Source organism: Anticarsia gemmatalis, chromosome 3, assembly GCF_050436995.1.
Source record: "Anticarsia gemmatalis isolate Benzon Research Colony breed Stoneville strain chromosome 3, ilAntGemm2 primary, whole genome shotgun sequence".
In the NCBI taxonomy this organism is placed as follows: Eukaryota; Metazoa; Arthropoda; class Insecta; order Lepidoptera; family Erebidae; genus Anticarsia; species Anticarsia gemmatalis.
Window position 1 is genome coordinate 6,958,900 of NC_134747.1, and position 25,932 is coordinate 6,984,831.

The 25,932-nt window shown below is 35.2% G+C and overlaps 4 protein-coding genes across 7 annotated transcripts; 2 read left to right on the plus strand and 2 right to left on the minus strand.

Moving 5' to 3' along the window:
- The first annotated feature begins 40 nt into the window (after positions 1-40).
- Positions 41-12,956, plus strand: tim (timeless). 4 transcript variants are annotated; one of them, XM_076136118.1, is made up of 17 exons: positions 41-175; positions 5,265-5,368; positions 5,493-6,043; positions 6,281-6,434; positions 6,520-6,773; positions 6,858-7,159; positions 7,235-7,613; positions 8,362-8,553; positions 8,676-8,776; positions 9,019-9,217; positions 9,448-9,671; positions 9,745-10,214; positions 10,292-10,492; positions 10,750-10,930; positions 11,172-11,276; positions 11,741-11,905; positions 12,248-12,956. In XM_076136118.1, exons 2-17 carry the CDS (start codon positions 5,272-5,274, stop codon positions 12,441-12,443), a joined length of 3,771 nt encoding a protein of 1,256 aa, XP_075992233.1. In that variant the 5' UTR covers positions 41-175; positions 5,265-5,271; the 3' UTR covers positions 12,444-12,956. The 4 variants fall into 4 exon arrangements, with proteins under 4 accessions (XP_075992233.1, XP_075992232.1, XP_075992234.1 ...); XM_076136117.1 differs by lacking the exon at positions 41-175 and adding an exon at positions 1,976-2,355; XM_076136119.1 differs by lacking the exon at positions 41-175 and adding an exon at positions 1,977-2,355 and having other exon boundaries at positions 7,253-7,613.
- LOC142987392 (uncharacterized) lies at positions 12,949-14,487 on the minus strand. Its single transcript, XM_076136121.1, has 2 exons — positions 14,358-14,487; positions 12,949-13,863 (listed from the first exon to the last, which is right to left on the minus strand). The coding sequence occupies exons 1-2, from the start codon at positions 14,367-14,369 to the stop codon at positions 13,180-13,182; spliced, it is 696 nt and encodes a 231-aa protein (XP_075992236.1). The 5' UTR covers positions 14,370-14,487; the 3' UTR covers positions 12,949-13,179.
- A 2,176-nt stretch (positions 14,488-16,663) lies between these two features.
- Positions 16,664-18,105, minus strand: Arpc5 (Actin-related protein 2/3 complex, subunit 5). Its single transcript, XM_076135439.1, has 3 exons — positions 17,871-18,105; positions 17,047-17,118; positions 16,664-16,959 (listed from the first exon to the last, which is right to left on the minus strand). Exons 1-3 carry the CDS (start codon positions 18,009-18,011, stop codon positions 16,720-16,722), a joined length of 453 nt encoding a protein of 150 aa, XP_075991554.1. The 5' UTR covers positions 18,012-18,105; the 3' UTR covers positions 16,664-16,719.
- Positions 18,106-18,909: 804 nt separating this feature from the next.
- Positions 18,910-22,637, plus strand: Ccm3 (programmed cell death protein 10 Ccm3). Its single transcript, XM_076136122.1, has 5 exons — positions 18,910-19,134; positions 19,556-19,733; positions 20,482-20,614; positions 21,012-21,173; positions 21,720-22,637. The coding sequence occupies exons 1-5, from the start codon at positions 19,063-19,065 to the stop codon at positions 21,802-21,804; spliced, it is 630 nt and encodes a 209-aa protein (XP_075992237.1). The 5' UTR covers positions 18,910-19,062; the 3' UTR covers positions 21,805-22,637.
- The last annotated feature ends 3,295 nt before the right edge of the window (positions 22,638-25,932 follow it).

Consider the following 25,932-nt stretch of genomic DNA (forward strand, 5'->3'; position numbering starts at 1 on the left):
AGTACAAATAATAATAATAAAGTGTCAAAATAAGTGAAACGTCAAAGTCAAAGTTGACTGTTCAATGGTCACAAATCAAGTTTTGAGATTGTTTGTAAAAATATCATATGTTCAGTTCCTAAGACTGTAATGATAATAAATAGATCTAAAACAGACTTTTTATCAAAAATCAAAGGTAAGAATTGTTTTTGACTATAATATTAATATTTTTGTTGATAGACTATACCATCGATTTTCTTATAGTTAAACCCACAGCAGCGAATATTATTTTACCAATTCCCATTCATTAACATTTCCAGCACTTTTTGTTTTTTATTTAATGTTTTTCTAATCCTTGTTTAAGATTTATATTTAAAAGAACGGACAAGTATTAAAACTTTTTTTGTATCAAATTTCTTTTCACCTTTGTTGTTATGAACTACGTTCTTAACGCGTTGAAATACAGATCCTTGACAAAAAAAAAACAATGAACTGTGTAGCATTTCAAACCAATTTATAATAGTAAATTCACCCATACAATTAAATTTAGCTTTGTGCTTGTTGGTGCATTTATAGCTTTTAAACTTTTTGTGTTCTATCATTTGCATTTAAACTGTCTAAAATTATTTAGTATTTAATGCAATCATGCATTTTACCATAGATATGCTGAATCTTTTCTTTATGTACATATTGTGTAAGTGATCAATCTTGTATCACAGTGTTTGCTGCCAAACTCCTAAAAGCTTAATACATTTACATAATAATTGTTTAAGTAGATTTGTCTATGTCTTGTTTAAAATTTTAAAAGCCTCAGATGTAGTTGATGTTTTGGGATCTATCTCCGAACTATCCTACTACTAGGTAGCCTATTACCCAAAACAGGGACCTATTACTAAGCTTTCACTATATGTCTAACCGTCCAACATTAGGCTGTTTCTAAAGAACTGTCTTAGTTAGATTATTGAAATTTTCACAGACAATGTATATACCTATGTTATATTATAACAATTAATACAAAAAAATCTTATGAAGGTAATTTGGAAGTGAGGCGCTTTGCTATTTTTATATACAGTATAGTCCATCTCACACTTGGATTTTTATTTAACTAGCACGTCACAAATACTTATTTATTTGTCTGTCTTTTGAAAATATATTTACCTACTACAATTTCCCAGACTAAAATCCTAAGGCAGCCAGATCTTACTTATTTTGTAATACTGAGTATGCCTCTTTAATTCTTAGAGCCGATTTGTTATGTTATAGGGACTTATACTTTAAGGCACTACCTGCGGCCTTGCAGGCACTTTTAAGCTGTAAGAAAATGTTATATTCTATCATGCAATAACTTTAGAAGAAAGTGTTATGCGTAAAGGGGGATAGAGGCATACAAAATTAGGATTTAGAACATCATCCCATTACAACCAGATAGATTTTTCGATAACATTGACCTGCTGGTCTACTATATGCAAGATGAAAGGAGGCAAGTTTATCGCCTAACATAATTGTCTAAGGAAGGGCATCTAATTCCTTAGCCTAATCTAATGTAATAAAGTGAAAATAAGACTCTTTTCCTTTTTCTTTCACACCTGTTATACCCAAAGGTGTAATAATAATAAATACATTATTATCATTGTTGAATTTTTTTTGGTTTCAATATTAATGAGGGTGAGATTATACGGGGTACATCACGAAACTATGGGCCACTAGTAATAATTTTTTAACAGAAATTAGTAATACCGAATAGACCTTTGACCGACTCGGGAATCGAACCCGAGATCTCGTGTTCAGCGGTTGTATACACAACCGCTTCGAGGCAGTCTAAACACTGCGAAGAATACAAAATACAGCATATAAGAACACAATATAAAGCAAAATACAGCATAGCACAAAAATCTTAGCTGTCATTCACAATTTATCGCGAGCCGCGACGTTATGCATAACAGAGGTGAGCGGCGGTGGAGCGGGAGGAGGCGTACGTAGGCGGCACCACGATGAGTCGATGACGGACTAGCACGTGCAGTGTACACGCGACTCGCGTGAGCGTGACCTACTATTGGCGCTTAGGATAACGTTGTTTACGCTCACGTGGGGTGGTTTAGATGCTTTGGTAGATTCAATGCGTCATTTATATCAGTTACAGTGAATATTCGTGGATGTTTTTGTGCTGAGCAATCAAAATACAGTGTATTGCAGTGTGTTTACTTTCTATATAGTCGTTAAAGCTATGGAATATTTAGAACTTGTGTGTTTAATGAATATTAGTTTTGTAATTGTTTTGAAGCTTTCTTAAGGAAACGAAAGCTTGGTAGCAGTTAAAGTGTTGATCAATATCCACAATCGTCGATAGTATATCTTGAAGCAGGTCCCCCATGTGTAGTAAGTAATGATATAAACTTAAAAGTATTAAGTGTTTTATATTTATAGCAGGTACCTACCTACCTACTGTTTCGTTATCTATTATATCAAATAATATTTCTTTGTTATGATTAAGATTAAAAGTGTCCAACGTCAGTCCACCGCTAATTCGTTAATTAAATACGTAGTTATTATCTCTTTTTTGTATTTTTCTCTGCACTAAGTAAGAGCCATTATTATCTTTGTTTCTGATATGTAATATTATTAAAGCTTAAATATGATTATAAATAAACAACTAAGCCGGTACTTATACTGAAATACGTGTTAAAAGGCAATTAGGGGCTGTTTTCATTATATGCTTGCATTTAAAAAGTACATTTGTGTTAAGTTTAGATATTATTAATCAATTTTACTGAACAAGCATCGGACGCGAGTTAGTCCGCGTGCCTATAGGTGACTAGTTTTCTGCGATATTCCGACTACCTATTACGTAATGGTAAAAAATATTGTTAATTTTCTATGATGTAGTAAGTAGAATCATTTTTCGAAAAAATTGATGTATTTTGATTTTTTTATCCATTAGGTCCCGTAATTACCCTCTTGATAACCTGTACTGTGAAGTAATATACCTACCACTTTGGTACGCTGCTATGTTCACTAGTAGAGATTTGGAAATAATAAAATATGATATAGCTGGATTAACGTTACCTATGACCATGTCATGTCATGGTGATCTGGTGATTTGATCGTAGACGCGGTGGCTACTACTGTCTAACTACTCTATTACACTAAAATTCTAAAATAGCCAAGCAAACGTAAATCCACAGTACTATCGGCACTGCTAGCAAAGCTGACCATATAACGTGCATCTACTGGTGTTCTTGCACAAGTTTTAGAAGTATACGCCAGAAATAGCACTTAGGTGCTATAAATATTTCTCAAAGTCACTAAATAATGTTTCCCTTTCTGATTTTCTCGACCCGCGAAATCAGTCAACTGTAAATGACTTTGTTTGTAGTATCAGATACAGAAACACTATTCTCTTACTCTTAAAGCCCGGTAAGAGGGCAACCCTCACTAGGTCCAGCTATGAGTCTATACCGTACTATCCGTGAGTGGTTAGAAACGGCTTTCGTGCTCTCAGAGGCATGGGATGTAAGAGTCCAGATCCCGTAATCTTAGCCTTTTTGGAAGTTTATTTGACTGAAAAGCTCAGAAAAAACTTTTAGGTTTCACCCAAGCTTTAAACAAGGCCTGTTCGCAATAATTTTGTTCACTATAACAACGTCTAGGGATGCCGGGTAGATAGGAAGACTGGAAGTCCGGGATTCTTTTACAGTTTTGATCTGATGATCCATAGGTCGTCAAAGATGCTTCATAATAGCTTATCATTCTCACCTGTGTTGGGACCAAGACTTACCCCCGGTAAACTCATATAAAAGCATTAAACCTTTTAGTTTTAATAAAAAGGTACAATGAGCTGTCGTTTACAGGCCCTCGCTTTAGGGGGGATAAATTGTAAGCAAATTCGTCAAGGTTTCTCTATTTCAGAATGCTCAATTCGAATCACAGGCGTTGATATATGTTCTATGTCCGATTCGCAACAGTACTTTACTTATTAATAAGCACTGTATGTTAAGTGTAGTAAATTTTTATTAATAACGTACCCACCTAACATTAACCATGGGGCAAGTTAGTAGCTAATTGTGGAATTAATCTAAAGATATGATCATCATTATTGTACCTACTTGCAGTTTGAACATTTACTGATAAGATTATTTGGCAACATTATTTTATAAATTTTCTATATCTCTTCATCGTCTCCAGATGCTAATAATGACTACTTACTTATCTCCAAATCCTGACCTATCTCCTAAAAGCGTTATAAGTACAGATTTTTTTTAAGTTTAATTTGTGCGCAGTAAAATAATAATTGGTTATGTAACAGTTATAAAATGTATAGACACAATCCCTAATAAGTCTGATACATAATACGAAATTATACAACAAAAGTTCCTACTTCTGTTATGTAAGTTCTTATTATTATGGAACTTAACCTTTCATGGAAATAAGACGTAAATCGGTGACGTCAATGTTCCTAGAGCCTCTTTTTATGCGAGCTGAAATTTACCTAGGTTTTAATTACCTAGTTGGGCATCTTATTGTAACGATATCATTTCGAACCTTTACCAGTGTGCAAGCCGTTTATCTTATCTTAACATTTCGACATGGTATAATTAGGTAGGTATGTTAAAAAATATATACCTACTGAATTATTATCTTCAAAACCAGCTTGCAGTTTGACTTATAGGTCATCTTAATTCGCGAATATTTTGTATGATGATAGTTATTTTTTTAAACTACGCACTAAATATTTATAGGGTAGGTGTACAACTTAGGATATTATCTTACCCTTTCTATGTAGGTATAAGCATTAAAAGACTTGTTGCGGTATGAAATTGTCCCTAGTTACGTTTTTAGAACGATGATGTTTGCCCTTTAGTCTGCTATTATTGTGGCACCTATCACGTTGTCAAAACTTTATTCAATTGAAAGTTAAGAATTTTGGCTTATTCAAAAAAGTATTTTAGGAAGAAAACAAATACAAAAGGTCCAATTTAGGGCGAGAACAATAGAAATATTGTGGGTCTTCACCAAATAAAACCATTTATGAGTTTTTCAATTTGTCCGATACTTTGTACGGTTTCATTATTACGTAGACGGCTTTTTCAAACTTGTGCTTACCTTAAATTCAAGATACAGTCTTAATCTCTGTTTTGATCTCGTGAACGAAGTAGTAAGGCTACTGGTGAGCTTCACATTTTGTGCTTTGTATTCACATTGTGCAAAAAAGGTTTTGTTTACCGAGCACTCTTTTTTGATACGTATTTTGTAGTCCAAGTTATAAAACATATTTGTTTTTGTTACAGAGAGAAGATGGAATGGGTTCTTCGAAGTCCACAGATTCACAGCACATTCAGCAACCTTGGCTTTGTACATGGAGATGGATATCACGTAAACGATAATTGCAATGGTAAATATATTTTTTTCTTCATGCTTACAGTTAGTTAATGAGGCGGTCGTTTTGTATGTCGTGTTCATAATTGATGATTGCTCCGTTAATCTCAGCCTATAGCACAGTTTGTTTGTAATTACAGCTGCCTTGGAGACCATTCTTCACAACATCTTGACAGAGGATAAATACTTACGCACGTATCGTCGAAGTATTAGTTTTGGACAAAATATTAAGAGAGACCTTATCCCTCTTTTAATACACGCGAAGGAAGACATCACAGTAGAGCTTCTTATCAGAATATTAGTCAATTTGACTATTCCCATCGAATGTTTACTATCCGTGGACGTCATTTCCAAAAATGATTTCGGTAGACATACAATATTTGAAATTAACAACTTACTTGCCTCAACCAAAGCTGCTTTCACCGATCAACGGGCGACCAAAGTGATCATCGACTTTTTAAAGAAAAATGTCGATTTTGAACAAAAGGCGAAGTTGTCAACTGAACAATGCACAAACATAAGTAACAGCCTTTTGTTATTACGCAATATTTTACACATACCTGAAGATTTGAGTGGCCAGAGTCCAGGATTCAATGGCCCTATACATACCGTACAGAATCAAATTCTGTGGAATATTTTTAGCCAAAGTGTTGATAAAGTTCTTATAAAGTTAATGACTATTCCCGATGCGGTAAGTGATAGCACAATATTAGTGAAATGAATGAATTTATTTGATGACACTTTATGAAATATGATTCTAACTAACACAATGATGACGTTTTTATTCATCTGTTTTAGTGTACATGTGTATTGCAATGCTACTGTACAGCCCCATGTGTGATATACGATACGTTACTGTTGACAAGTAGGTATGCGTAATAGGTTTTAAGAGTCGAGATGTGTGTTTTGTATTTTATTTTCCTTCCAGAGTAAATGGGCAGTAACAATGGTTCAATTAATAGCCCTACTATATAAAGACCAACATGTGGTCACTTTACATAAATTACTTAATATGTGGCTTGAAGCCTCCCTATCGGAAAGTTCCGAAGACAATGAGAGTAATACATCACCACCGGATAGAGGTACGTGGTCATTAAGATACAATAATTACATGCGTTTTACTATTCAGTGTGGATGAAAATTAACATTGTGATGTGCATCCAACAGGTAGCGAGGATTCGTCACCAATGTTTACTTCAGACCCAACGTCAGACTCGTCGGACACGGGGGCCAGTGGCAAGAGCAACGATGATCCCAATTCTATTAATAAGGAATGGGATGGGGATGCTTCCTCTGAAATGAACAACAGTAGCGAGAATGGTAATCAGCCATTTCATCCACCTAACGAGAAGGAGTCAGATATGGGGCAAAAAAATATTTACAGTGAAAATAACATCGACGATACCATGAAATCTGATAACGTATGCTACCTTTGATATTATAAAGATAGACATATTAGTGCTTAATGTACTTATTATGAAATTGGTTAATCTATTATGTTTTAGGAGAAAGCAGTGTCTTGCAGCAGTGGTATGCAGTCAGACTGCAGAAGCGATCAGGTATCGTCCTCAAACAACGCTGAAAAGAAAATTGTGATATCAGAAAACTCAGATTGCGGATATGGTACACAAATAGAAAACCAGGAGTCGATATCTACATCTAGTAACGAGGACGAGCTGCCCACCAAGAAACCGGTGCACCAGAAACCGCATAATCCCAAACAGCGCATTAACAACAAGGTGCGCTCCTGCATCTCCATGCAGGACCGGAAGCGGAAGAAGATTGTGAAGCGAGGCAAATCTAATATGTATGTGAATCGGCATGAACACGCCTTGTCATGGCAATATTCTATAGTATTTATATAATCGAAATAATAATGTAGCCCTATTTATCATTTCAGCATTAACGTACAGGGACTTTCACATAAAACACCGACAGATGATGACATAGCCAATGTTCTGAAAGAGTTCACTGTTGACTTCCTCCTAAAAGGATATAATTCATTGGTGCAGACACTTTACAATCAAATATTGACGAACCTTCAGTTAGAGATTGATACGTCGCATTTCTTCTGGCTTGTGACTTACTTCTTAAAGTTTGCAACTCAGATAGAACTAGACGTGGAGCACGTTTGTTCAGTGCTGTCATTCGACATTGTGTCGTATTTGACGGCAGAAGGTGTGAATTTGTGTGAGCAGTTTGAACTTGCCATTAAATTGGATGGCAGTGACCTGAAGCCCAGCATAAGGAGACTTCATTTAGTAAGAATTTTTAATGTACCATATATCTTCAATCATAGCATCTCTGTCTAATTCATTCAAATATTTCATCGAGGATGATAAAATATTTTTTAGGTCTTTATTTTGAAACATTTTCGAATTGCTCCTTATTTTTTCAAATGTGCAAATTTAATTTCACATAGCTAAAATAGCTTCTTCAAATGTCTTTCTTACCTCTAGTTTTGACGCATTGCTTGCAAAATAATAAAATTGCAAAATTTGTAATCGTATGCCTCCTTGACGTAGCAGCTTTTAAGTATTTACGTTTTATTATTATATAAGTAAGTGGGTGCGCCATGACGCATGAAACTGCATTGATCATTAGCAATAGCACTTATGACTTTTATATCTCCGAACCTCATATCGAACTTACGATTTTGAACTAGTACTTTAATTAACTTTGTCTTTACTTTGTAAAATATTGTCTCGTATAGTGTTTAACGAATGGCCGCTTGATTGCACCGGACAACGGACCGTTTGGTGCAATATAATTCGTTTGCCGGTCATGTTTCCAACCCATGCGCACATGTAAACCATACATCGCCGCAAATCCGGTGAAATAAACGTTCCCCTGCCCTGTGGAAGTATACAAATAGCCTGAGTGCTGTGAAAGAAATATCTAAATAACGCTAACGTATATGCGTGTGGAGCAAAATACTCATCTCCAGACACGATTTCTCTGAAAGTTATTATATTTACTTTATTTATTGAATATGTTTTATAATTTAAGGTTGTGACAGCCATAAGGGAACTGATTCAAGCAATAGAGGTGTACAAGAAGTTCCCACACGTTTGCAAGGAGGATAAGAACGCGCTCATTATGTTACAAATTAAAATGTGCGAGACGGAGGAGTTGCGCTCGCTGCTTGTGTTGCTGCTGCGTCATTACAACCCTAAGTATCACACCAGACAATACCTACAGGTAACTACCTAATACACTTTAGTTTACATCCTTGGCTGTAAAAGTTTTTGTCGAGATATGTTAAGGGCCTACTAAACATAGAAACTGTTAACTATCTATTAACTGTGAATGTCTGTTTTCAGGACCTTGTGGTTACCAATCATATATTGCTGATGTTCCTGGACGGTGCAATAAAGCTGCCGGAATACCACGGCTCCACCAATATACCTGATCATATAAGACAGTATGTACCACAATTACGACAGTTATATTTTATATAAAAGACTCTATTAAGTGTATCTATACATTAACGGGCGGGTTTCACTACTTTTGGATAGGATGGGTTAACTAAACAAGCGGATTTTTGATAGAGTTTTTGATACTTTGTGGTTACTCTATCAACTGTCAACGCGAGACTGTTCTTAAAATAATAATTTCCAACTTTTGGAATGCATTGTGTTAACATTGCTTATTGTGTTACAACAGGTTCGCCACAACTGAAATAATGTACCAATACGGGCTGTTACTGGAAGATTACATCGGCAACGGAGAATTTGTCAACGACTGTATATTCACTCTGATGCACCACGTCGGAGGAGAGCTCGGTAGTCTCATCACTTTGTTCCAACCAAAGATTCTCAAAACCTTTACCTCCATATGGAAATCGGAGTTCGAAATCTGCGACGTGAGTTTTTATTGCGATAACGATTTACAATCGATATTGATATGCTATCTGTTGTTAGATTTGCGTATCTTCAGTTGAGTTCTTACACATTTTGAATGGAATATATGTCGAAATTTAACTGTAGATAAGCAAATCTATCCATGGATAGCATATTAATACTGACTAAGATTTTGTCAAAATTAGAAACTAACTAACGTGAATTCACCGTATATTTTTGACATGTTTCGCAGGACTGGTCTGATCTCATAGAGTACGTGATCAACACTTTCATCAAGAAGCCTCATAGTCTGCACAGTACCGCTAACTTCCGTCTCGACACGGAGAGCTTTGACGACGAGAAGATCGAGATCAAACCGCTAGAGGCACCTCTGTCTCAAACCAACCTTGACAACGTCGACATTGAGAACAAGAAACTATCGACTCACAGTACTATCACACACACTGCACTTGATAAGTACGTCCTTTTACTTGCCTCTTTATTTGTTTTGGTTCTAATCGAAATGGTACTAAAATTTGTTAACTTGCAGTTGGACGGAGGATGAATTGTCATCTCTAAGTTGGAACTACATGCAGTGCAGCGCTCTGCCTGATGTGGTGGGAGAAATCATCAAGTTGTTTAAAGAAGACGGTGTTATTAAGTCAAGGGACTCTGTCATTCGACAACTGTTTAAGCAGAATCTGATCAACAAGGAGGAGTTTGACAACCTCCTCAAGGGTGAAAGTGATAGAAATTCCAAAAATGTTCAAATAAATAAAGAAGTAAGAGACGATGAAATAAGTACCCTCTGTGAGCAGTTGGCACAGGACGGTAAGCAAAAGTTCTTGGACTGGGTCCAAAGTGTCTTGTTGGAGACTTGCTTCGCCAAAATATATTTAGAGAAAAGGTCCAACGAGATCGAGGGTGAAGAACCATTCGATAACGCTGAAATAAACTGGATGAACTTAAGGAAATCTGAAGACTTGAATGTTCTGTCACCAGTATCGTACCACTCACTTGGTGAGTATCAAATGTTCCTTGGTTTACTTACTTTTACGTTTCATTACAATTTGTTAACGCTTTTTTTCTATTTATAGTCTTGAACCAATCCGTGCCACTGGTACCATGGAACTGCAAACAGGCATCGATGTGCAAGGACCTGAAGTTCTTGCAATTACTGCACAAATTAGGGTTCCACATGCCCGTCGACTCCGGCAAAGTTTTTATTCGGATACCGCACTTTTGGACCGCTGATTTCCTATACGACGTGGCTGGAAAAATTTCACCCATCGACAAAAGTAAGTTTATACATACACATATGGAGAATGTCGAGTTAACATCGTTAATCAAAATTAACGTTTTTGTTTAGTTTTGGCATAGTTCAAACATTTTCTCTATAATATTAATTATACTTTGGTCAATTCGGCAAAAGACCCATGCCTAGCAGGGGGACAAAAGTGGGTTAAAAAAAAGGATAAAAATATAAATATTCCTTTTGTTATTATAATAAATAATCCATAACGAAATATATAACTAATTGTATAATAATTTCCAGGTAAACTAAAGTTCTCAATGAACGATATATCAGACAGCACGGTTATAAACTCGTGTCAGCAGGACAGTCTAGTATTATCGGCGGATCTCACGAAGGACATCACTATGATCGAGACCACAGACAAGTTCTATCAGGTTCACAAACAGAAACACCTCGCCACTATGGTCAACTTCACGCCAATGTAAGTTATACTAAGCCCGGTTTCACTTTTGATTAAGTATTGGTTAGCTTATCAGATAAATAATTATTCCTGTCATTTTGTCTACTTGATAGGTTGTCCGACACTAAGAAAAGCCGTGAAATTGGCCCGCAATCTAAAAATACAGTACATAGATAACTCACCAAATAAAAGTTTTAAAAATATGAAATAATAAAATTATCAATACATTGAAGGTAAATGTAACATTGTATTATGTTTTTAGGCCTGGTTCTTCTTTCAACACGGAGGCTGGTGATGTAGACAAGGAAAACTGGTTAGAAGTCGTGCAGAAATCACAAGAGTACAAAATATCATTGAACTTGGACAGGTAATATTATTTACTGTGGAAGTTACTTTTTATGCTTTCATGGCTTTACTGGCTGAACTGATTTGATGAAAATCAGATCAGAATCATTTGACCGGGTATTGGAAACATAATGTACTTACACTGGACGAGATTAGTGCTCATCTCACGTTTAACCTAACTCTAAAACTTTGTCTTTAACTGCCTATTTGTAATGAGCGCGGTCGGTAATCTGCGCGACTGCCGAATAAAGTTCTGGGGTTAGAATTTTGGTTTGGCTATGGCCCCACCCGACATTCGAGCCAGTTATACTGGATTTTCTTTTGTAAAGATATACGCAGTTAGGAAGTTAAAAAAGTATACAATTAGTATATTTATTAAGTAATGAGGGCGCTGAAATTTTTTCGTTGTAATAATGGCGGTAATCCAGTAAAGGTTTTACCCATGCGTTTAAACTTTGGCTAATTATTATCTCTCGTATGATTTAGTACTATCATAGAAGAGGAGGAGATCGCGGAGTCGGACGTGGTGATGCAGCCGCCGCTGAGCGTGGCGAGCGCGGCCGCCGTGCCCGTGCCGCCCATCATGAGCACCAAGCAACACGCCACCGCCTTCAACGAACAAGTCGCTGACTCCGAATATTACAACAACAGGTATAAACAGATTTTGTCCACTTGCGTGAATATTTTATGAAAAAATATAGCATATAGACCTTTTCTTTGGGATATACCGTATTTACGTATTAAATTTTAACGTAATCGGTTCAGCAGTCTAGCCATGAAAGCGTAATATGAAATTTTCTTCTGATGATGATGTCGGTCGTCCTTACGAATATACACATTGTTCTATGGGACACTGCGCAGCGACGCAGCCGTTTCCGTGTAATACGCAACCGACACGACAGTGCGCCCAAACATATACGACCTACATCAACGTTGGAGGAAAGGAAACCAGAATTACTTTCCCATTTCTGTTATAAACATTGTTGTCGACAGCGCGTGTGAAACAGCGTCAGTGGCGTCGGATCTGACGCGCATGTACGTGTCGGACGAAGAGGACAAGCCCGAGGTGCTGGGGCCGCGCGCCGGCGTGGTGGCGGGCAGCCCGGCGCGCGACCAGCACATGTCCGCGCACTCTGACAGCGGTGACACAGGAAAACGTCCTCGAGTACAATTGTTCCCCTCGTTTTAATTAACTATATTATACCTATTTTAATACCTGTTTACCTGTCGGTTACTCGAACTGACTCACATAGTTACATTTAAATATGAAATAGTTTGTTTTTAAATAAGTATTTTATGCAGAATTGGGTACCTGCTGTTACCATTAACTTCATTTTGCTATACGTTTATTGCGTTGCGTAAATCTAAGATAACATTAAGGTAGTTTGTATTTTTACAAATCATGGTGTCACGTTATTGATATGCAATGAACATTATTATGTAACATTTTTACAAACGAGAGGACTGTACCTTCCCAGTGTCGAACGTAAAAATACTTCTAGCATTCCTATGATTTAAGAAAACTAATATATTTTACGTGTTATAATGCTTTAGCATTAAAAATTAAATGTTTATTGTAATAAATGTATGCATACTGTAGGAGGTAATTCGTATTTATGTCCGTATAATGTTACGTTTTGAAAATAATTTTAATTGATACGATGACAATGACACAGGAAATAAATAGATTTTGTCAGTATAACATTTTTTATTAATAATTTACAACAAGATAACAAACTACGACGTAACACACCGTACACATCTAGTAACAACAATAGAATAACAACAGAACAATTGGTTCTTTAACAATAATACTACTGTTTCAACTCGCTGCTCATTTAAAACACACACACTATGTACAGGAAATATGCAAACAATTATATAACACCGATCAGGTACATTCATACAAATATCACAGAAAATATTTAATATTTGTTGTAATTTTGAAGACCGTGGCCAGCACCTCCAACTGAGTTAATTTTTTGGAGATAGTTTCTTATAGCGTCATCATAGCTCCTCGTTTCAAAAGACTCTGCATCACTCGCTCCGGCGTTTCCATAGTAGTTTTGGGAAGGAGCCTCGTAAGTGTTTCCGGAAGATCCTTCTGATGAGTAGTCATCACCGTACGGCGCGAAGTTCTGTGAGTGGCCGGAATGATCTCCGTTGTAAGATTGAACCTCCGGTTCGTAGGAGTTTTTATTCGAAGCACCATCCTGAGAGTGGAGCTCTTGCACCTGGTAATTTCCTTGCAGGCCCCCGGCGTGATGCAATATGTCGTCGTTGCTACCGATAGCTTCGTGTTCGGGCAACCTCTCCGGCGACTCGACGTGAGGGACTTTGACAATTTGCGGCACCGGCACGGGGTACGGTTTGGAAATGTGCACGGGATACGGTACCTTTTCGATTACCTTTACTGGATATGGCACTGGCACCTTGACGGCTACAGTTTTTGTTATCTTTATAACTTTTACTGGGGTTTCGGGGATGATAACTTGCTCACCGAGATCGTGCAGTTCTGTCTCATAATTTTCAACAGGTATAGTGTGCGAGTCGTGAGATTCGTGCGATGCCAGGCAACAACAGGCGCTGCACAGTAGTAATAAAAGTTTCTGAAAGTAATTTAAGTCGGTTAATAGACACATTCAAAAGTAAAATAAAAACAAATATTAGTCTTAACGGTTGCACGTAGAGTGCATAAAGTTATGCAATGAATTTGGGGATTATATAAGAAAAGTAGGTCAATCTTTCACGCATCAGAAGTTACAGTCTTAATACATTTACTGAATCAGTTGACTAAAGGTGCTTAGGTAGGTACATTAGAGTGCACGTATGACATTTTTTTTTACGTTTGTAATGTAAGTGTAACATAATATTCACCGGTGAATTACAATACTTATTAACTTGTAACTTCTAACTTTCAATGAGATCCGGTATTCTATTTATTTAAACTTTTTTCTGACCCACGTAACGGCACAGGTGTAAGAACAGGAAATATGTTACGTAAACAATTACATAACACAAACTGTTTCTGAGCTTTGACAAAAAGACCAAAAAGAAGCGCCGTCGTGATAGTTGAATAAGAGCAACCAATTTGATTACTAACCGGTATTTCCATTGTCGCGTTCGGGCGTACGTTGGCGGTGCTGATAAAAAACTATCGAATCGCAAGTCTACCTAGTGGCTTATATATGGTACATTCCCTCTGCAGCGAGAGACAGGCTCTGTTGATCGACCAATTACTTTCTTCAGCCGTCACTTGCGATCGCGGGCGATGCAGTAGTGGTTAGGTAGTTAACAGTTACGATTGTACCGCAGCTATTACAACCACTGACGATTAGGAAATCAAATAAACTACCGCAGACCTACGACTATAGGTTTGACAAATTATGTTTACTATTCGATTTAACAAGCACTTTTATATTAAGCTTACGAACGATAAGCTTGTGATTATCTACTACATAGTAAGACTAGGGATGCTTTTTCTATTGGACGTAGTTGCCATCGTAAAACTCGGTTACTGAAGCCGTAGTATAGTATTGAAGCTATTATTATTATATACTGAAGCGTAGTAGTAGTATTATTATAAATGGTCCTACCGAAGTTGTTCTCGGGTTGGAATCCACGGGTCAAAAAAAAATCGCGAAGTGGTTTGTGGAACTGTACATAAACATTAATTTGCTAGGTCTATAACCAGCAGATTTATGCAGCTGACGGTGGCCTGTTTACAGCCTTTTTTATACTTGGAACTTATAGTCTAGAAAAATCGTGAATGCCAAGGCTCTATTAGCCTGTGGTCGTGACGTACAGTTCGATTCCCTCACATAACAAATGCAAATGAGATTGTTAGGCTACCAATTATCTCTCGATAGCTAAATATCTACCTACATAAATATAGGAACCTATTCAAACCTTTTTCTTAGCTAGGAGTGTTGTCTCAAGAGAAAGTTATGTAATTAACTATAATGATAACGATGCAGGTAGACCTATCTAATAATAGGTACCTACCTACTAGTAGTCGGTAGTATTACCATCCATAGTAGCGTACCTATTCAATCTGTTGGTTTGAATCAATGATTGAGGAAGATATTAGATGTGCCTATATGTGCTTACCTACTTAGATAGATAGGTAGGTACCTCTATACACAGTAAGCAATTACATTTAGTTATAGGCTATACTTATAGAAATATTATAGAGTGGTCAATTATATTATCTTCAGTGCTTTAAGAACTTAGGATTAAATACTTTAATCACGTTCATATCTAGACAATCCAATAGGTACTCTCCAGAAATAGCAAACAGTGTCTACAGGCTTACTAGTGTTTTAATGGCCTCCGTGGCGCAGTGGTTAACGGGTCGCGACGCGACTGCCAGTGCGTTAAAAGTAGAAGTTCAATTTTCAAACCGAAAAAATATTTGTTTCAGACTTGATTGTTCTTTGTTTCTCTAGTTTGAATGTTAATTAAAGTCTCTGCGACACAAAAGCCTTAGTGCCCAAGTTGTCTTTTTAATAATTAAAATATTTAGGTACTACGCGTATTGCATCTATTGTACCAATACATGTTTATATTAATTATGTATGTATTAGTATATTTATATTTTTAATTTGTTTATTGTATTTTCTATGGGCCTCAGTTGCCTGAAATAAATGAATAAATAAATAAAAAATAAAAAATACATCGATAATTCTCTATAGAAAAAAGTTAATGTAGGTATAAGTTAAGTCAGCTTTTAGTTAAGGCGTCATCACTGTCAGACCAGCCAGGTGCAGTAACATTCCGTTAGTACTTATCTAACTTTTGAATACGCATTTGCTAACAAACAATAATATGATTGGTCCAATATCAAGAGTAAAACTAAACAGATACAGCGAAGCTGTTATAGATAAATCAATGACGCCTTTTAAATTCAAATAGCAAGATGTTGTAGATAGGCATATACATAGGTACGAATGGTAACGTGATAAATAAGTGTGAGTACGTAACTCTCAGACATAGCATCATCTTTCTCGAGACGTCTAGTAGAATTCTATGTTACTGTTGCTGGCACTGCAAACTTTTTTAATCAATATCACAGTTGTATGTTGGTGGATCCGTTATATTGTTTGTCCTGACTTGGGTTAAAAGTTATTATTAAATAAGATTTAAAAAATATAGGTTTAGAAGGGTTTGTGATATTTGGTTGTAACGTTAAAAGTGGGGCTTAAAATGTGGAATGCTTACATATTATGCTTGGCCTACATATTGGGTGTATGATGTTTAAATGTTTAGTGACTTAGAAGGTATTACATTTATGTAGGTTAAGCAACACATTGCATTGTTAAAGATAATGATTGGCATGTTTCAGTCCCACACATCCACATTCTCGATTAAATTAAAGAGCCTGAGGTAACCATAAATGAAACTATAACATTAATAATACATATTTATTTAAAAAGCTTATCATGAATATTGTTACAGGAAGTAAATTAAACTCTCATTCTATCGGAGAGTACTCTGACTATGGATCCGGAACCACCAATACTGAATGCCTTTTCATGCCAGAGAAGCAGGTGCCCACTTGATCCTTCCGATGGACACTCAAACCCTCTGTATATATATTTCATCAAGATGTCAATCTCATCTGTTGATAAGTTTCCAACTGCTTCACCAATTTGGGTAGACTTAATTGCAAGGAGAACTTTTAATGTCAGTCCCAATGCATTATCCTGTGGAGTAAAAATAAATTTAAATAAATACTATAAAAAGCTTTTGTTTTTATTTCTAAGGCACATAAAACTTGGTCAATATCTTACTTTTATTTGTTGGTTGGATGAACCTAGTGGAGCATTATTCAGTACAACTCTCAGCGCCTCAATATATCTGCCTGTGTTTTGTAGTTAAGGACATTATTGAAAGGTTAATATTAGTCAATCTATTGACAATAAAAAGCCTGTATAAAATCATTAGTACAATAACTAGGACACAACAGTTAAGAAGTATTTGTTACTATAAATCTGAAACAGATTGGAATAAACCTAATTGGAACAAAGAAAATTGATAAACATAAATACAAGGCACTTGTGAAATGTATAACAATCAACACTGACATCAAAACATCAATCATGATTAATATACAATTGAAACTGACATGTTTTGATTTATAAGAAGACATTTTCACTATTTTAATTTATTCTACTCAGCCTTAAATGTGAAATAAAACATAAAACAAATGCCTCTTATTAATAATAGTTGTAACTCATTACATTCTCATATCCCCAGGTATAAGACTTGAGCTACTAACTCTTTATAGATACCAGAGCGAATAATAAACGAGAGATATCCTGCAAAAAGGTACACTAGAAAGCAATCAATCAATCAATCAGCAAGAAACACTCAAGATGTTTAATAATTTGTTAACTTATACATCATAATATTATAGTATATTCAATGGACAATTGAATATTTGTTGACTGATAAGATGTATGATTCATAATGAACCAAATGTACCCAATAGGCATTTTATAACACGTAAACGGAAATCATTATTTCCTTAACAAAGCACGTTTACTAGGTATCGAGTTTTAAGACATTTTAACGCCATTTAAACTCAGTATGTGTAGTAATTTTAAAAAGGATATTGATTCAGCAGTGCGCAAACTTCTCCCTCATCCGGTCCGGTAGGAATAGACTGCTCCGCTTCATCTTCTTTAAAATTATCTTCATTATATTGATCTATATCTATCTTACGGAACGCAGAACTAGAAGTATTCTTCGCCATTTGTTCGATTTATATTAAGTATTTACTAAGTTAGAAATAATTTAACCGAATCCTTTCCTGCTGTTTTGACTAAAACTAGCTTGACGTTGACGTATATAGTGATGGGATATTTGTAAAAAATACATGGCGAGTTTCTAATAAGTATTATTTCTTAAGGCAGAATAAAAAAAAATGATATAAGTTACAAGAGCATACTAACGGAGTAATTTATGGACAGAAATATAAAAAAACGTTTAGTTGAAATGAAAAATAATTCATATTCACACTATGGATCAATACACGCCTTGCTCATACACTAATTTGACGAATCGCATTAAGCATTAATGCGTAACGGTTCAATAAATATAAATATTTTTTGGCATTGTGGCAACGTCATAAATAAGTTTGCTATAAGTCGTTATTGAACAGCATCTACACGAATCGACTTCATATTCAGTAGTTGTAGTAATTGATCAATCACTAGTTCTCCTACTCGTCTAGCTGCTGCCGTCATGCGTGACGTAATAAAAATATTGCAAGCCTATATTTTTAACCTTTCATTAAAGGTAGGTAACTTTAATAGTGTTTGCAATTGAAAGAAAGGTTAACTTTTCCGTGCCTCTGCTATTGTAGCTATGTTTGTACAAGTAGTTTATCCGGACCCAATAATAACTTAATCTAATTATATACAAGTTTACCTATTAATAATTTCAACAATTAATTATTGAGTCAATTGAAAGCAATCACGTAAACGTTCAGAAATGTAAAGAAAATAAATTAAAGTACGTATTTAATCCCCTTTAATTTTGTTGCAAATTCTTACAAATTTTGATCTCTCAAGAGTCAAGGATGACAACTTTGGGAACTTTTGAGGTGTAATTGGAATGTAGGGTGATAGAATAATGATTACTGGCAATACTTGCGAATACTGCTGTCGTCGTTGTTTGTACTGACATGTTACTATCAACTTGTCAAACTTATTGCTAAATATCATTAAAAAATATTTTCTTGTCCCAATATTGAACAACGAGAGCTCTACCTTAACGTTTGATCAATTAATATTCTTACCACAATGACAATGGGTGATGAACTACCTGTTACATCTTTAGTTTTACCTGTTCTTATACGTCCCGTTTTAACTCAGGTGAGTCGATGGCAATAGTTTTAGCTCAGCAATGAATTATGTGTTTCATGAAATTGTGATCTATCGAGTTAATGTATTTTTTAACTCCTAAGTCCAAACTGCTAAGGAAAAACTGTCAATAAATGGATTAAGTTAAGTGCTTTGCATGTGTTAATGGATGAAAGTGACTAACACTATAACTAAGTAGTTCTAATAGAAGATTAAGATAACTATTATAGTATCGTCTTGGTCAACCTTGTTACGAAATTGATAAGTGTATTTTTGTCATATAATTAAATTATCTGATATTCTATTCTTTGATAACTCTGAATAGTTTTTGGTGTGAGGAAAATGTAATATTTTTAGTCTTCTAGTTATCATCTAACACTACTGAAGAGTCGTAAGTGGAGTTCACATATTTGTCATATAATTGTGTTCACAGCTAGAGAAATATGATTTGGGAGCATCTCAGACACTCCGTGCTGCTCTGACGAAGGCTGAAGCAGCAGTGCCAGGACTGAACTATGACTTGGTGGCAGGGATCATGAGGAGAGCTGATATACCAGTTAATATGAATGAGAGTCTGTTGCGCCTGCAGGGAACACTTACTGAGGCTGAATGTAAGTTTTTTTGAAACATTTACTTTTCTTTTATATAGGGCTTTGGATCCTCTAAATGTGTTTCTTGAACTGAGGTTTAATTATTTGTGACATATCATTGAAATTGGGTAGGTTTAATTCACTTTACTAGGCTTTTGGCATATACATATAAACTGCGAGCTACAAGTATAATTTATTGTTTTTAGTTAGTAGATCCAGCTATACTTAGCCATTTTAAGACATTCTGATATCCAAATTAGTGCTCTGCTACATAATTCCATAAGTTCACATCAATTTGAGTTGAATAAAATCATGTTTCTTTGCCATGAATATATAGGGTTAATCTCTTGGTGACCTATTTCTTTCACATCACTTGTTACAAAGTATTAAATTTAAAATTGCACCTCCTTTTACATATATCTTGAAATGTATCTGCACATGTAACAGCCTTACCTAATAAGTTGCATAATGTACCTTGAGAAATGGAAATATTGCTTAATTATATTGACTTTAGTACATTTTATTTTGGGTACTATGTTATCAGGACAAGAACACAATGTTGTCACTGTTTATATGAATATATTCATTAACATTAATTAGTGTGTAGAAATATAAAGAATACAAGTTGGTCTAATAATATTTTTTTATTATTAAATGATGAGCTCCAACTTTATTTTTGTAATAATAAGATTAAAGGCATGTATTCCTGTGTGACCTATTTTTGTATTGTTGTTTGAAACTGTTATATGTAAATCAATTTGTATTTCAGGTGCTGATCTGAGACTGAATAGGACTGAGGAAGCATTCCAGGAATTGAACAAAAAGTCTACAGCCTTGAAGAAAATACTAAGTCGCATTCCAGATGAGATTACAGACAGGAAGACATTCCTAGAAACTATAAAGTGAGTAACTATCATTAATTATTTGGTGCTAAAATTGATTTTGTTGTGCATTTTGTTAACTTCTTGGGAAGTTTTTTTAACATTTAACAAGGTATGCTGGTTACTTCTGGATCTGCTAGTCTTACAAATTCTTGCTTATTTTAATAATGGTAAAGTTTGGATGTTTAGAGTTTTGTTATTCTATCATGCCAAAACCACAGATGAATTTGATAAAATTTGGTACATAGATAGCTTGTAATGTAGTTTAACATATAAGAGACTTTTTATACCAGGAAATCTTTTTGTGTGGGCAACTCCTGGTTATTTATGAAGCCACAGTTAACCAATATGCATAATCTCATTAAATAATTTAGGGGAAATGTAGTTATGAACAAAATATTGTGATATTGTATTACAGAGAAATAGCTTCTGCAATAAAGAAGCTGCTTGATGCTGTGAATGAAGTATCGACGTACACTCCAGGTGCTGGCAAGCAAGTTCTTGAACAGAGGAAGAGGGAATTTGTCAAATATTCCAAGAGATTCTCCAACACATTGAAGGAATATTTCAAAGAAGGACAGTGAGTATTATATACTTATTTATTTGTTTAACACAATTCTTGACAACATGCAATGCTAACACCTGGCCAACATGGAGGACTCTAGGCCTAGTCCTTCATTTAATTCGAGAGGAGGCCCTTGCCCAGTAGAGAGTAAAAAATACTTATTTTAATTTGTTCTTGGCAGTGGTAAAATACGAGTATAATTTATGCTTTCTACTTTCACTATCCATACTAATTATAAATTCCGAAATGTCTATCTGTTAGTTAGTAAGGAACATTGGAAATCGGGAAAAATGATAGTTAATATCATAGAGAAGGAAATTATATTACTATATTAAATTTTAATTTTACAAAGCAAAATTTTTGAAATGTTTAGATCGATATTTTCGCAATCCGCGTTCACCCACATACCGTGCCTGCCCTTCACTGTCTGGGGTATTTATGTCGTCTCGATTGGATGCTCATAACTCATACCATCATTCACATTGACTCAAATTGTTATTGCTTATTGTGTATACTAATGAATTAATCATATTTGACATTGTTGTGATTTGTTTGTTTCAGGGCCAATGCTGTATTTGTGAGTGCTTTATATCTAATTCATCAAACAAATCAAATTCTATACACTGTTAAAAGTAAGTCTGAGTAAATTGTCTATGATACAGTATTTAAAAAAAAAGTATTGTGTAGAAGAAACTTGTCAAATTTATTGCATCTGTTATTGTTTAGTTGTAAAGTAAGCTTGTACGCCGTAATATATTCTCGTTGATATATTTTCAATTGGTGGGGTGAACTTGTATTGTTAAAAACATATTTTATTATAGAACAAAAAGTAAAATACTATGTAAATAATTTAGTCGTTCAATTATTATTACTATCATTACCTAGATTCTAACTTTAATGATTCAGGGTATCCATTGAGTGTGTTTTAAAAATAAAAATCTCACTATATAAATATTTCTTTGCAAAATACATCTTAATTCTCTGCAAGTAAGAATCGATTAAAATACTGACTATTCGAAAGTTGAGCACCATGTTTAGTGCAATATTTCTGATAATTTTATAAGTTAAAAATAATAATGGTGCATTAATATACATTCACTTAGACACTTAAAATACTGCTACTCACAGCTTATCACTACAGTGAACATTTCCACCGCCACAAATAAGCAGAAAATAAAAATATTAAAATTTACTTTATGGATACCCAGTATCACAAAATCTTATGAATATAAATAAAGTTATTAAAAAAGCATTAGAATTAGCAACAGATATTATAACGAAGAGAATCGTTAAATTATCGCAAGTACACAATATCTGTGACCTGTTTTTTTTGTTTAATTATATTACTAACTTTGATTAATAATTACGTATATTATTAGCGAATGGGTCTGTTGTAATTATACACATGCATCTAAAATTGTAAACTAGAAAATAACATTCTAGATATTGGACTCTGTAATAAAAATATATAACTGTAAACCATGTTTATTTATACCTGACTAATCATTCATACTGCTTATTAGGTAGCCTATGCTATTTTCTTTATATGCTAGTTTTTTTTATATTGTAAAGTCAAGTAGACTTTCCTTACTTATAATAGGCTTTCGTGGCAAACCACAGCCTTCTTTCCAAGCACAGCCTTCTTTCTTTTTTAGAATTGGGTACTGTTTGTGTACACTTCGTGTCAGTATGCTTTTGATGACTTCCTCCATGGCACAGTGGTTAAGGTCACCACGCCGCTACCATTGCGTCGGGAGGTCGTGGGTTCGATTCCCACACGGAACAATTATTTGTGCGATCCACAAATAATTGTTTCGGGTCTGGTTGTGCGTGGTGTCCGTTGTTTGTATGTTTGTAAAAGTCCCCGCGACTCAAAAGTACTTCTTAGTGCAGTTGTCTTTTTTTTTTTAAACGAGACCTACTTGCTTTTTTTAGCGGTCAGCCTCGCAGCGTTTATTAATCTTTTCAAGTCCGCGGTTCCCTAAATCAAGCACAAATTAACTGAATGACGAACAAATCTGTTAATGAAGACGTCACCGTTTGCTTGTTGGCATTCTTAGACTAAGTAAAAAGGTTTTTTACCGTATTTATTACCGCGGACTACAGCTTAAGAAACACCGATCTGGGGATGATAGGTATTCTTTACAAATAAATGCGTTTTGCTTGTATCTTAGACACCTTGAACATAAGACGATCTGCTATTGAAATAAAATATGTTTCGTAAATTGTTGCGCAAATGTGTAATTTAGGCGCTTTTTTACAAAACCGTTTTTCGTCTCTTTAGTCATATTTAACAAGAAATTGTATCACCAGGGTAGCAAATGACAATGACGCAAATAAGTCGAGCTCTTGACACCGTGTAGTTTCTGAACACATCTTATATAAACTCTGCAATACTAAAGCTTTGTACGAGATACAGGGTAAATTTATAGGATTCCTAAGCTCAAACGTGTTCGTAAACGTTAAAGAAACAAGCAGTAATCTCATCGAATCAGTATTGGCTTCCTGACTAAATATTTTTTTATCCCACTATAATCGCGAACCACAGGCCGTAAGTGAAAGCTTACATGATTTCTCATTTTATTTACTATAGGCAATATAGGCTATATATCATCACGCTACGACCAATAGGATCAGAGTAGGTACCAGTAAGAAATGTTACAAAAACGGGGAAAATTTCGACCCAATCTCTCTTATGTGACGCAAGCAAAGTTGCGCGGGTCAGCTATGTTACTATATTTATTCTAACAAAGACGAAAACTCGCATCAGATCTCCACAGACTAACCACACATCACACAGTAGGTGTTCCGTGTAAATGTTCACAGATAATTTGACAAATTAAGTACTTAAAGATTTAGTCAAAGTGACTGTTAATCCTTGAGAGACGGGCTAACGATTTATTCTTCTCGTAGTTGCTTGTTTGATGATTTCTATCAAAACATTATATAGTAAAAGATTTATTCCGAATCGACGATGTGTTTCATTGATGCATAGTTGAAAAATATGTAACAACCCGGCTACTAGGTAGTGTATCAGTTCACGTATCTTGTAGACTCCGGTGTAATTATTATCATCTTTACATCGGCCTACATCTAAACGACGATTACCAAACTAAGGCTCTAAGCGCCTGCGACTATAATTATAGCAATGGTCGCGCTCGCGTGTGTAGTATTCAGAAAGTGATATCTATTAACAGTTACACTATCAAGTGTTCTGAGTTCGTATTTGATCTGTGGCTCAGAATTATATTGAATAGTAAATCTTTTTTCGTATGTTTGTATTTGCGTACATTAAATTGAGCGTACGTTTGTGAGAGCTCTAAAAACATAAAACTCCTTAATCCAGTTTTGAGTTTTAATTGCTAAGTATCCGAGGATTTATCCGAGGAATTCACTAATGACTACGTAACAATACACATTACATCAATCTTGCATAAAGTGCTTACATATTTGTAGTTGGTTTCCTTATAGATACCGCACAATAAAAAGATCTTAACTGATACAAAATTGTTAGATAAATAGTTCCACAGTGAGAGTTCGTGGGAACAAAGTAAAGTTTTTGGCAGTTGGAGTCGGTGGCTGGTGTCAGTGAAAGAGTCTGGTAAAATGATTTCGTGACCGCGTTTAATGGGTCATGAAGCCTGCGTTGCGATTCGTCTCGTCGTGCGAGCGCGGACAATGGCTGGTCGTGCCTCCTGCCCTCGACGCCCCTCCGCTCCGCCTGCCCGTGACACTTGACACAGGAACCCGCACTCCACGACCTCCAAATATTTCCGCGTACACCTTTTTTATCTCTCGAAACGTGGACTACCTACCTACGCATCAATTTACTGACCCAAGGTAAAAACGATATCATCGACTTTAAAATTAGGAATAAAAAAGTGTCTATTGAATACTCCAAACAAATCCCAGCTTGGATAATGAAAGCGCCCAAATCTTATATCAACCTGTTTTTTATAAGAAAAAGCACAGGTTTTTTTACTATTTTCATGAATTGATTTCCTGTATCGATAATTATATTTTTAAGGCTCAAATGTAACAACTTATTAGAATTCAACATTACCCACACCTATTACCATGAAAATGCACCACGAAGACACAAACAGACATGTTATTCCCATATTCCTACCTAATTTCGACTTATTCGAATGGAAATGGGAATGGAAAATTTTAAAATATTTTCGGAGTACCTATATCATAAAAAATGCAGGATCTTGGTGCGTATCAATTAAGTGTACTATGGATATGATACTATTGTCAATCAAATTGTATTTAAGACGACTTGAAAAAAAAAAACATTAGGCATTAGTAGAGTAACTCCGATGACTTGAATAAGTACGACATTATTTGGTCAAGAAATGTTGTCTAATGTCTTCGTTTATACTTAGTAACTAAGGTACCCAAGGACTGTTTCTTGAACATGAATGTTACCAGGCTCGGAAATCATCCGTTTGAAACTATTTTCCTCTCATTTAATTCATATCATTGGAGGTGCTGCGTTGACAATTTTTACTTGATAGTCCCCCGGTTTCTGAGGTACCTACATTTAGCGGCAGTTTATCAATAGCGTTTAAACTCATATAAAAAAAACGCAATGTTCAAATCTTTGCAAGTTATTCTCTATAATAACTTTGGTTTCACATCATGTTACAAAATTGTACTTAGATAGGGAAATCATGATGAGAAGTAAAATCGCTTAAAGTTTTCGGTCATGAAGACCGTTATATGAAAAATGTACATAATATCGAGTCTTAAACATTGGCAGTGGTATCAA